The sequence below is a fragment of the Pogoniulus pusillus genome, chromosome 11 (genome assembly GCF_015220805.1).
Source record: "Pogoniulus pusillus isolate bPogPus1 chromosome 11, bPogPus1.pri, whole genome shotgun sequence".
NCBI classification, from domain to species: Eukaryota; Metazoa; Chordata; class Aves; order Piciformes; family Lybiidae; genus Pogoniulus; species Pogoniulus pusillus.
This window is the reverse complement of record NC_087274.1, coordinates 28,769,510-28,782,452: the sequence shown is the minus strand read 5'-3', so window position 1 is coordinate 28,782,452 and position 12,943 is coordinate 28,769,510. Positions and strand designations below refer to the sequence as shown.

Below are 12,943 nucleotides of genomic sequence, written 5' to 3'. Positions count from 1 at the left end.
CTCCACTGGCACTGAAATTCCCTGACAATAAACACTAAATCTTCCTCTGCAAGCTTTTGGCTGCATAAGGCAAGGGCACACTGTGTGGCAAGGGCTTCATCTCCATGGCATCGTCTTCTCCACCCTCTGGGGGACTCACAGGGCTGAGGGGAATTCATATAAGGAATCTCAGGTTCAATAAGACCAAGTGCAAGGTCCTGCAATCCCAAGCGCAAATACAGGCTGGGCAGTGAGTGGCTGGAGAGCAGCTCTGAGGAGAGGGACTTGGGGGTGCTGGTGGACAAGAAGCTAAACAGGACCCAGCAGTGTGCACTTGCAGCCCAGAAAGCCCAGAGAACCTGGGCTATATCAGGAGCAGTGTGGCCAGCAGGGCGAGGGAGGTGATTCTCCCCATCTACTCCACTCTGCTGAGACCCCACCTGGAGTACTGCATCCAGTTCTGGAGCCCCCATTACAAGAAGGATGTGGAGATGCTGGAGTGTGTCCAGAGAAGGGCCACTGGGATGCTCAGAGGGCTGCAGCAGCTCTGCTATGAGAACAGACTGAAAGAGTTGGGGCTGTTCAGTCTGGAGAAGAGGAGGCTCCCAGGCGATCTTCTTGTGGCCTTCCAGTATCCGAAGGGGGCCTCCAAAAAAGCTGGGGAGGGACTTTTCAGGATATCAGGGAGTGACAGGACTGGGGGTAATGGAGCAAAACTGGAGGTGGGGAGATTCAGACTGGACATGAGGAGGAAGTTGTTGAGCATGAGAGTGGCGAGAGGCTGGAATGGGTTGCTCAGGGAGGTGGTTGAGGCCCCATGGCTGGAGGTGTTTAAGGGCAGGCTGGCTGAGGCTGTGGCCAGCGTGATCTTAGGGTAGGGTGTCCCTGCCCATGGCAGGAGGGTTGGAACTAGATGGTCCTTGTGGTCCCTTCCAACCTTGACTGATCTATGATTCTATGATTTTCTCCTTGTACATCAATGGGCAACAGGTTCAGAGCTGCCCTTAGAACTGCAGCAGCAGCTTTAGGGGAGCTGCAGCAGCTTTAGGGGATCTGCTGTGCCATATGCACATTAACTTTCATCTGGATCATTTGTCAGGACAGATTTTTAGTAAATGGATCATGTTTCAATCTTCAGCATCAAGTACTTCCATCTGCAGGGAATAATTGCTACCACTGCTCCTTTCTGTGACTCACTGCAGGATTGGAACTGAGGCATAACAGGTGAGTAAGAAGCAAGAAGGGTTTGGTTTTGCTTTTCCTTAGCCTACTCATTTTATTCTTCTTTCTCTTTCAGTTACAAAGTGAAAATGTATGCAAAACAGCTCAGCCATGCAAGCAGGTAGGATCAGGAGGGCCATGCTGCCAAGTGTAACTGGGTTTGGGTGCTTTCCTCTTACCTTGAAGATACATTTCTTCTCCTTCTGCAAACATCTGACTGCACCTGACACATCGTGCACAGGTTGGGTGATAATGTTTTTCTCCTGCCTGGTTGGGCAAAAAGAGGTAGAGATGATTAAGTACAGTGAACAGCTCAGCAGCTTCACTACAAGAATTTTTTCTTTCATCCTCTAGGATATAGAATAGAATGCAGATGAAAGCTGCATTAACTCTCTCAGCCATGCCACTTTCTAAGCACAGAATAGAAAGTGCTAGAATATAGAATATAGATTCAATCAGGTTGGAAGAGACCTCCAAGATCATCCAGTCCAACCTATCCCCCAGCCCTATCCAGTCAATTAGACCATGTCACTAAGTGCCTCAGACAGGCTTTTCCTGAACACCTCCAGGGATGACAATTCCACCACCTCCCTGGGCAGACCATTCCAATGCCAATCACTCTCTCTGTGAAGAACTTCCTCCTAACATCCAGCCTATACTTCCCCCAGTACAACTTGAGGCTGTGTCCCTTTGTTCTATTGCTGGTTACCTGGGAGAAGAGGCCACCCCCCACCTGGCTACAACCTCTCTTCATTGGATATGACTAATTAGAGTATCAGACACATAGAACTGTAGTGGTTGGAAGGGACCTCCAAAGACCATCAAGTCCAACCCCCCCTACTAAGGCAGGATCACCCAAGGTAGATTGCACCAGAATGCATCCAGGAGGGGTTTGAAAGTATTCAGAGAAGGAAACTCCACAACCTCTCTGGGAAGCCTGCTCCAGGGCTGTCACCCTCACTGTAAAGAAGCTTCTCCTCATGTTGAGGTGAAACCTTCTATGTTCCAGTTTGTTGCTGTTGCTCCTTGGCTTATTGCTGCTGACCACCGAAAAGAGATTGGCCCCAGGCACTTGACACCCACCCCTCAGATATCTGTACACACTGATCAGATCTCCTCCTCAGTCTTCTCCCGATTAAGCAGCCCCAGGACTAAGTCTCTCTCCATAGCGGAGATGCTCAAGTCCCCTGGTCATCCTCATGGCTCTTCACTGGACTCTCTCCAGCAGGTCCCTGTCTCTCCTGAACTGAGAAGACCAAAACTGGACACTTTATTCCAGGTGTGGTCTCACCAGGGCAGAGTAGAGGGGGAGAAGGACCTCCCTAGCCCTACTGGCCACACTTCTCCTGATGCACCCCAGGATGCCACTGGCAATCTTGGCCACAAGGGCACATTGCTGGCCCATGCAGCACTTGCTGTCCAACAAGACTCCAAGGTCTTTCTCCACAGAACTGCTTTCCAGCAGGGCAGCCCCAATCTGTACTGGTGCCTGTAGAGAGAGAGAGACCTCCAAGATTGTCCAGTCCAACCTAGCACCCAGCCCTAGGCAGTCAACCAGACCATGGCACTAAATGCCTCAGCCAGGCTTTACTTGAACACCTCCAGGCATGGCGACTCCACCACCTCCCTGGGCAGCCCATTCCAATGCCAATCACTCTCTCTGCCAACAACTTCCTCCTAACATCCAGCCTAGACCTCCCCTGGCACAACTTGAGACTAACTCAATCTGTACAGCAAAGAACATCAACTGGCTGTAGAGCAGTGCAGAGAGATCTCTTTCATAACTTAGAACAGAAAAAGCAGGGGAGAAAGATGGAGTGGTCCTTTTGCTGCTGCCCAGCCCTGCATCACTCCAATGGATCTTGTGTAATTAGCTCTGAATTACAACAGGACATACTCAGATTTCTCATGTAACTCTAAGTGCTCACACTGGGGTTTGCTCTCTCATTTTGTCCCTCTCCTAACCAGAGCACAGAAGGCAAGGCATGGCAGCCTCCAGCACTACCACCACTACCAGATCACACCATCTTCTCAAGTGGCTGACACTTGGGCTGGGGCCTTGACTGAGGAACTCCCTGCCAATACTCCCTGATATGTTTCTGCAGTTTGCCTGGCTAGATACCAAAAAACAGCTTTGAACTAGAACCTGTGTGTGTTTGTTCTACATGGCAGTCAGACCCAGCACTGCTCACCTGGCAACGTGCCAGGGAGGCTTCCATCAGTGCCACTTTCTCCTCTCCAGCCTATTTCAGAGGCTTCCTCTCACAGGAACAACAAAGTAGACACAGCCTCATTTTCTCATCTCTCATAACTTCAGGGCTTGTACAAGATAAAAGAAGGATGAACCTGATGTGACAGGTGTGAATCACATCACTTAAAGCACAATTTGATGACAGCAAGGGATTGTGCCCTAAAGTCTGCTGAGCAGGATGAACCCCCAGGACTAGGAAACATGAAACATTAGCAAAAGTGGAGGAATTCATACCAAAAGGAATAAGCTTAATGAGGTAAGGTTGAGTTTTAAATTAGCTCTCATCACTCAGGGAAAAGATCCTGTCCTGCAGACACCTCAGCAAAGCCTCTGCTCATTCTCTGGCTCTGGCTGCAGTAACTGATGAAGTGGCAGAATATGCAAAAGATGATATGTATGATAATTGTAACTCTACCACAATGACATTGCTGGTCTGGCCTCTCATGACATTGCTTGGGCTGTGACTGAACTTATTTTTCACTGCAGTTGATGAGTGAATGCTCCTTGTGGATTGACATACAGGAGACAGAGACAGAACAGCCCAAAGCTCAAAGCACAGGCTGAGCCCAGGAAAGAAGACTCAAGATTTCTGGTGAATCTCACCAGTGAAGTCTAAATACATCTTCTCTCCCTGCTTTGCTCAGTAATGGGAAGAAGGAAACCAGACACAAGTATTTAATGTGTTAAATAGAATCATATAGAATCACAGAATCAATGAGATTGGAAGAGACCTCCAATAAATAAACCTGCAACTATCTGGTTCCTTTCCTGAGAATTAGTTTTCATTACACTTCTTTTTTCCCCCAATAAAAATAAAGTATAATAGTAAAACAAAAACCTCTCTTGTTCAAAATGCACAGTGGTAAGTGACATCTTTTACCACTCAGAGTAAAGAGTTAGTGGAAGAGAGACAAGGTCAGACTGATGCAGTGATTCCACTGTATCAAAGCACATTGTCCCTGTTAAGGTATCACACAGTACACAGGCTGCTGTTATGCTTTGTTACTACCACTGAGAGTTATCTATTGAGGTAGGTCCTGCCATCCTCATCCTCTAAAATCCCCAAAGGAGGTCTTAATTGTATCCCTCCCCTGCAGAACAAGGAGCCTGCTGGCATGCCAAGGCATGGTGCAGTTGTATGACCCAGGAACAAAGCCCACAGAGGACTGGTAGGAAGCATTCTCAGTTTAAAGCTCTTCTTGTGGAACAAATCTGGTGGAGATTTGGGTCCTTAGCAGTCAACCTCCTGGATCAAGCCAAGGCAAAGAGAATAAAGCACATTCCCACCACCAGTCAGTGGGGCTTTCCACCAGGCAGCTTCTCACCCTGCAATAAAGGACTAAAGCTCTTCTGATAGACAACTTCTTCTGATAGACAACTTCTTCTGATGGACAACTGCTGCCAAGTGGAGGGAGTTTTGCTTGGGATGGGAAAGATGGGAAATACTTAGGCACTGTAGTGATGGGTGGAAGTTTAGAACTCCAGTTAGATAATAAATGATTTCATCTTCTGTCTGCACTTCTGGAATAATTCGCAACCTGATGGACACTCACTGAAGAGCTCTGAGATGTCCTGGAGTGTACTTTGTAATACAGCTCACAGCAGAAACAGAATTTAGGTTTAAGTCAGGAAGTGTGCAAGAGCCCCACAGAATGATGGAACAGTTTAGGCTGGGAAGGACCTCAGCTTGGTCGTCTAATTCAACCTTCTGCTCAAAGCTAGGATGATGCTCAATTCAGATCAGACAGCTCAGAAATTTGTCCAGTCAGACACTGAAACTCTCTAAGGATGGAAACTGCATAGGCTCTGAAGAGGCTGTTCCAATGCTTAGTTACCCTTAGAGAGAGATTATTTCTTTCCTTATCCAGCAGAACTTCCTCTCTTCTAACTTAGGACAGTTGTCTCCTGCTCTCTTCCTCATCTCAGTAAGGATCTTGTGAGTGTCCCCTCACAGGTGTGGAAACACTGCTATTAGGGCCCCCCTAAAACCATCTACAGACATCATAAAGAGAAGACAAAACCAAGACACAACTCCCTGATGAAGGAACCTGCTACAGCTTGCAGCTTATGTCCTTGGATTGATTGGGATGGGTAGATCTGGGGAGAAAAACATCTGAACACTAGGCAAGGCAAGTTCATGGTCTGTCATTTCAAACTCAACACCAAGGAATAGATAACTTCACTGGGAAATTGGGGTTTTTTTGTCAGACTATGCAAATCAAAGAATGTGCCAACTCCTTTACTGGGTATTTAATTCATGCAGTTTGTTCCTGCTGTTCTTTACCCACTGACTGCTCTTGCTGTGCTGTTTAATTCTTGGTCAATGAACTATTCTTTATGTTAGGTGCCAGAAACTAAGAGGAAACTGGTCTAGAAAGGAGCTCCAGATATTTATCTCCATGAAATTTAGCACAGTTTTTGAATGAGCCACAGCATTTTTGACATCCAATGGCCCAACTAGGCACTGCACTGATTTATGGAGGCTAATTCACCTTTTTCTTGAAGTAAATGGAGCTCCTTGAATCTGCCTGAGCTAAGGTTTCAATTTGTGGTCACAGCACAGAATTATTATTTAATAACCCTTTGACCTAACAGCACAGAATTGGCTCAGAAAAGTCTTCCTTTCAAGATATTAGGCTGAAATTAGGGCTTGTGTCCTTGCTTATTCCCAGCTGGTGATACAACTCTCCTGCTCCTGGCCAGCATTTCAAGATCACAGTATCACAGTATCACAGTATCACCAAGGTTGGAAGAGACCTCACAGATCATCCAGTCCAACCCTTTACCACAGAGCTCAAGGCTAGACCATGGCACCAAGTGCCATGTCCAACCTTGCCTTGAACTGCCCCAGGGACGATGACTCCACCACCTCCCCAGGCAGCCCATTCCAGTGTCCAATGACTCTCTCAGGGAAGAACATTCTCCTCACCTCCAGCCTAAATTTCCCCTGGCACAGCCTGAGGCTGTGCCCTCTTGTTCTGGTGCTGGCCACCTGAGAGAAGAGATGGAATTGTGAGTTTCATTCTAGAGGCTGTGTAAAATCTAGGGTCTAGGTGTTAGTCTTTCTGTCTTTATCTCAGGGGTACCATGGCCTGGATTAGGAGCAGTGTGGCCAGTAGGACAAGGGAGGTTTTTCTTCCCCTGTACTCAACACTGGTCAGGCCACACCTTGAGTGCTGTGTCCAGTTCTGGGCTCCTCAATTCAAGAGAGATGTTGAGATGCTGGAATGTGTCCAGAGAAAGGCAACGAAGCTGGTGAGGGGCCTGGAATACAAACCCTATGAGGAGAGGCTGAGGGAGCTGGGGGTGTGCAGCTTGCAGAAGAGGAGGCTCAGGGCAGACCTCATTGCTGTCTACAGCTACCTGAAGGGAGGTTGTAGACAGGTGGGGTTGGTCTCTTCTTCCAGGCAAGCAGCAACAGAACAAGGGGACACAGACTCAAGTTGTGCCAGGGGAGGTCTAGGCTGGATGTTAGGAGGAAGTTGTTGGCAGAGAGAGTGATTGGCATTGGAATGGGCTGCCCAGGGAGGTGGTGGAGTCACCGTCCCTGGAGGTGTTGAAGCCAAGCCTGGCTGAGGCACTTAGTGCTATGGTCTGGTTGACTGGCTAGGACTGGATGCTAGGTTGGGCTGGATGATCTTGGAGGTCTCTTCCCACCTGGTTGATTCTATGATTCTATAATCAGGTGTTGCTCAACAACCACAGGCTCATCACTCTGTCATTGCACCCACATAATGGCACAGCACATGGACTGTACTGGTCCTGCAACCTGGGTTCAAATCAGGGTGATGTCATTCAGAAAATCCAACAAGTTTTGCTGCTTGGAGGAGAATCCTGTGCTCAGTTAGCACCTTTAAGTGTAAGCACATAAAATCTCCATTCAGATTTCTAGCAAAGGCAGAGTTTCACAGAGGAGCTTGAGGGCTTACTCATCACCAGTGCTATACGATGATGGCTAAGTTAGTAAACAGCTGTCATCTCATCTACAAAGTATGAAGGGACAGGCAGCAAGGCAGGGGTATTTGGAACATATCTACTGTTTATGTTATCCAACAGTGGTGAGGGGAGGAACGTGTGAGAGCCAGGAGACAAAGAGAGGATTAGGGAGGAAAACTCTTACTAAATCTCTTAGTCACAGTGGACTTGACTCACCACTGAGTCACTTTGGCTGTGTGCCAGGGTGAATGAACCATTTTCAACAGGGTTTACACCAGTGTAATGTTTTGGATCGATCCTTCTCCTCATTTTCTCCTTGCTGGATCAATTTATCATCCCAGCAGAAGCCAAGAAACAACCATGTGAAAGGTTCAACGCATGCACCTGCAGCATTACTGACAGCTTGATCTGTCTCATATGTAGAGTTATTTCATTTTGTCTGGATTCTGGTTCGTCCTGCTGTACTTTGCAGAGTCTTGAGACTTCCCACCCACATCTGAGTCATTTTTACTGCCTCCCACACACTCTTTACTCTTCCAGGTGTAAAGAGCAGAGAGAATGCACCAAGAGGGACACTGATCTCCACATGGCAGTGACTTGCTGAACACTGGACTCCCAGGCAAAAGCTGGAGAAGGCCAATAGTGCATCTTTTCCTACAGAATTTGGTGTGTGAACCTGCAAACCACAAAGGCCTTGCCATGCCTAAAATCACTGCTTTTGCATGCAGTTGCTTTTGTTCTGCAAGGAGGGATTTGCCTCTTTCGCCTTTTACTTCTTGGCCTTGCAATTTTTCCTTGCCACCCACTAGGACTGGAAGAGGCTTCTGTTCTGTTTGCTCAACTCTCTCCTTCATTTCTTTCCCACTTCCCTCTCCCACTCCTTAAAATTCACTCCAGGGCCAAGACAATCTGCAGCTGGATCTCACTTCACTGATGGGGGAGAGGGAGTGATGAAGAAGAAAGATGACTTGCAGATGTACTCCCCATCCCTTCTGACTCCACAGCTGTGCATGTAGCCCACCCATTTCAGATGGGAGAGGGGAAGCTGCAGCCAACACCAAACAGCCCTGAGGAGGCAGCATGATTTATCAGATGATGCCAGCACAACTCTTTCCAAGCTGGTTCATAGAATCACCAAATCAACCAGGTTGGAAGAGACCTCCAAGATCAGCCAGTCCAACCTAGCACCCAGCCCTAGCCAGTCAACCAGACCATGGCACTAAGTGCCTCAGCCAGGCTTTTCTTGAACACCTCCAGGGATGGTGACTCCACCACCTCCCTGGGCAGCCCATTCCAATGCCAATCACTCTCTCTGCCAACAACTTCCTCCTAACATCCAGCCTAGACCTCCCCTAGCACAACTTGAGACTGTGTCCCCTTGTTCTGTTTTGGTGATTCAGACTGCAAACATCTGAGAGGACAGAAGCTATCACACATTCTGTCCCTGGATAAGGACTAGTAGTTTGGATCCCCAGATTTAGTTGGAATGGAAAACCCTGCTGTCCTATGTAGAACTGAGATTAAGAGCCCTTCCTGGAAGTAGGAAGTTGCTCATTTCTGACTCATCAACACATTTCCAGTTCAAGGTACCATTTAGAAGTTCTTACTTAGGGGTAAAAGAAGAAATGTGCAGTACATAAAATGCTGGAGGTTGGTGGGATGAAAAGCCTTAAGGAACCAAGAAATGAGTCATGTAAGCAGCTTTTCTGCTATTAGCAGACACACTGAAGCATTGCTACATGGGCCAAAGCATGCTGGAGAGACTTTATCAACAAAGCCAATTGTCACTAACTGCACTTACTGCTGCACTACTGCCATGGTTACAGAGAGAGCTGGAGGGAGATGCCTCTGCTGCTGGCTGGATCATGGGTTAGGTACTGGGCACTGCAGAGCCCCAGGCACGAGTCAGAGGGTCACCAGAAATGAAATAAATGATGTAAAGCAATAGGGTGAGGAAGTGGAGACAGCTAAAAAGTGCAACATTTCACACTGTCAAAACACCCAGCTACAGGCACATAGTGGTGGGGAGTAGAGCACCACACAGTAATGCAGCGCAAGGCGAGGTGAGGAGCCGGCACACCCTGTGCTGCTCAGATCTGAGGCTCAGAAGGTGTCAAGCTGACTATGGAATCACTGCTTTGATGCTTTAATTAATCAATTAAGATCGTTAACTGCTACTACATTTTTGCATGATGGCAAAATCAGTGGGCACCATCACCCACCTGCCAGGCTCAGGGGACAAACTATACCCTAAGACTTTACCACAGACAAATCCACGCAGGCACAGATGCAAAGAAACACTCCCAGGACTATTTCCACACGTACCAGGGAAATCCTCAATGGAAGAGCAAGCAAGCAAATGAAAGAAAACCAGATCATAAAACCTGCAACAGTCATTCTTTCCTCTCTAGCAACCAGTTTCCCTTCTGTTCTGAACTTCTCTTGTGCTACTCAGAAACACTTTGCAGAATCCCTTTGGTAAATACTCAACAGACTTAAGCACTGACCACAAGCTGCTCAGTGCCCTTCCTCAATAAACCTAAAAACTGATTTACAGGGTAAAATCTATGCCAACAGCTCCTTTTAATGTGTCCTGTTCTTTCCTGACATGGCCACAATTGGAACTTCTTAACAAATATGGATTGGTGCAGCTCTGTATCTCTTTCCTGAGGGAAAATCAGTGGTGGAAAAAAGGAGTGAGTATCAGAGTGGGAGAAGAAAGAGAAGGTGAAGAACAATACAACTGGGTTGCAGAAAAGGCTAAAAGCTCAAGTCAAAACCATTTGCTATGCTCCTTGTCTGTTGACAGCATTTTCAATGATGCTTGTTTGAAAGCCCAAAGTCTAAGCCAACTACCAGTTCACACTTAGCCAAGTTTAGATCTTATGCACAAATTCTTGACCTGTCTTTGCAAACCAGCAGCCCCAGACCAACTCAAGTGGCACCAAGCCAGAGACCACTCTCAAGCTGCAAACCATCCTGCATCTCCACCAGCACTGCATTGATGTTTCCTACCTTAGGTGGCTTCCTTTGGCGAGAGCTGATTTACAGAGAAGTATCTTTGCCAAAAGCTCGCTTTCTTCTCTCGTGATGGGAGCAAACCGGCGCAGAGAGCAGTTTCTAAGTGCAGATCAGCACTGACACAGGGATCCTGTGGTTGCTCTGACATCCTTAGCAAGGCTGCCCATGCTAAACCCTTCGATAGACGGAGCCGCTTCGCTGGCAGGGCTCGGCATCAGTGCCGACGTTATCAGCTGCTCAAGCACCTTTCTCACATCACCAGGTTTTGTTGTCAGCGGAGCAGCAGGGTAACAGACAGTTCAGAACGAACCATTCTCCCCCACTGCAGGCAGAAATCTGTACACCCTGCTGCAAGGAGTTAGTCTCGTCTCTGCTACAGAGACATTTGCAAAGGCAAAGGCGATTGATTTGCAAAGTAGCTGTGGCTGCAAACAAAAGCAGCTCGACTCGAGGGAATGAACCACAAACCCCAAGGCTCATGCTTTAATTAACAAGTCACTGAGGTGTAAGTGGCATTTAACTGACATATAAATTAGTGACATTTCTCCTTTCAGTCCAGCCCAGTGTCTACTGCACTTGTTCCCTTACTGTTAAGTAACCTATGGGCGTGATGGATAGCTTTAAAAAATACATTGGTTGTGTTTGCCAGACATTTGCACATCCGTGTAAACCAGAACAAACATTAACTCTTTCTTCTCCCACTCAGACTGAGTGCCATGCTGCCAGACTAGGATGTCAGGGGCAGCAGCTGGACCCGGCCTTATGTTTCATAGAATCATAGAATCAAGCAGGTTGGAAGAGACCTCCAAGATCAGCCAGGCCAACCTAGCACCCAGCCCTAGCCAATCAACCAGACCATGGCACTAAGTGCCTCAGCCAGGCTTTGCTTCAACACCTCCAGGGACGGTGCCTCCACCACCTCCCTGGGCAGCCCATTCCAATGCCAATCACTCTCTCTGACAACAACTTCCTCCCAACATCCAGCCTAGACCTGCCCTGGCACAACTTGAACTGTGTCCCCTTGTTCTGTTGCTGGTTGCCTGGGAGAAGAGACCAACCCCACCTGGCTACAGCCTCCCTTCAGGGAGTTGTAGACAGCAATGAGGTCCCCCCAGAGCCTCCTCTTCTGCAGGCTGCACACCTCCAGCTCTCTCAGCCTCTTCGCATAGGGTTTGTGTTCCAGGCCCTTCACCAGCCTCACTGCCCTTCTCTGGACATCTTTTCACCAGCACCTCACACCACAACCAGGCAGCAGTGAATCACAGGACAGCTGGAGGCAGAAGCCCAGTCAAATCAAAGCTGGTGAGGGGTGTGGAGCACAGCCCTGTGAGGAGAGGCTGAGGGAGCTAGGGGTGTGCAGCCTGCAGAAGAGGAGGCTCAGGGCAGAGCTCATTGCTGTCTACAACTACCTGAAGGGAGGTTGTAGCCAGGTGGGGTTAGCCTCTTCTCCCAGGCAAGCAGCAACAGAACAAGGGGACACAGTCTCAAGTTGTGCCAGGGGAGGTCTAGGCTGGATGTTAGGAGGAATTTCTTGCCAGAAAGAGTGATTGGCATTGGAATGGGCTGCCCAGGGAGGTGTTCAGGAAAAGACTGGATGAGGCACTTAGTGCCATGGTCTACTTGATTGGACAGGGCTGGGTGCTAGGTTGGACTGAATGATCTTGGAGGTCTCTTCCAACCTGCTTGATTCTATGATTCTACACACAAGCCCTAGTTACATCTGCAGTGAAGTTGTCGTGGCCAAAGTGTAGCACCCTGCACTTGGCCTTGTTCAGTCTTATCCCATTGGCCTCTGCCCACCCATCCAGCCTGGCCAGGTCCCTCTGCAGGGCTCTCCTACTCTCCAACAGATCCACACCTGCTCCTAGCTTGGTGTCAACTGCAAACTGACTGATGCTGGACTCAATCCCCTCATCCAGATCATCAATAATGATATGGAACAGGACTGGGCTCAGCACTGATCCTTGGGGAACACCACTAGTGCCAGCTGCCAACTGGATGCCAGTCAACTGGTTGGACTTGATGATCTTGGAGACCTTTCCCCACCACAGCAATTCTATCATTCTATGTCCCTCAGGTTCACATACCTCCACAGCCTTCCAAGCCTCTGTATGGCCTCTCAAGTGGGAAGGACCAGGAGGTAGGATGACCACCTCTGCCTCCTCCTGGCTTTACACAGCTAGAAGGCTGTTTAAAATCACAAACCAAAACTGATTTCTTGATTGAAAGTGGTTTGGCTCAGGCTCTGAATTCTCCTCTGAAGCAGAGTCTATGTTCAGAGAAAAGGTACTTACACCTATTTTGTCTATTCTTATTGTCCGTTCATTGGCACAAGCTGAGGTTTTCACTAACAAATAACTGTTTGTGACAGAAAAAAAGGACAGGGAAAAAAATACTTGTAGTGCCAAATGCAGAGAAATAGATTACAACACAACAAAGGGGAAATGGCTGGTTATAAAATAATCAACAGCTTGTTGGTTTAAATGATGGGGTTTTCTTCCCCCCCTGTGTTTATTTCCTGTTGCATGATTCTAG

At 48.0% G+C, this 12,943-nt stretch overlaps 1 protein-coding gene across 12 annotated transcripts in view; it reads right to left on the bottom strand.

Moving 5' to 3' along the window:
- The window catches only part of ABLIM2 (actin binding LIM protein family member 2), a 148,447-nt gene that overhangs the window by 66,039 nt on the left and 69,465 nt on the right, over window positions 1-12,943 (bottom strand). For 11 of the 12 annotated variants that reach the window (XM_064151629.1, XM_064151630.1, XM_064151632.1 and 8 more), the window contains exon 7: window positions 1,380-1,467. In XM_064151629.1, the coding sequence (XP_064007699.1) occupies window positions 1,380-1,467 (88 nt within the window). Of the gene's footprint in view, window positions 1-1,379; window positions 1,468-10,402; window positions 10,673-12,943 lie in introns of those variants that run through there. The other variant, XM_064151640.1, reaches the window with a different exon arrangement.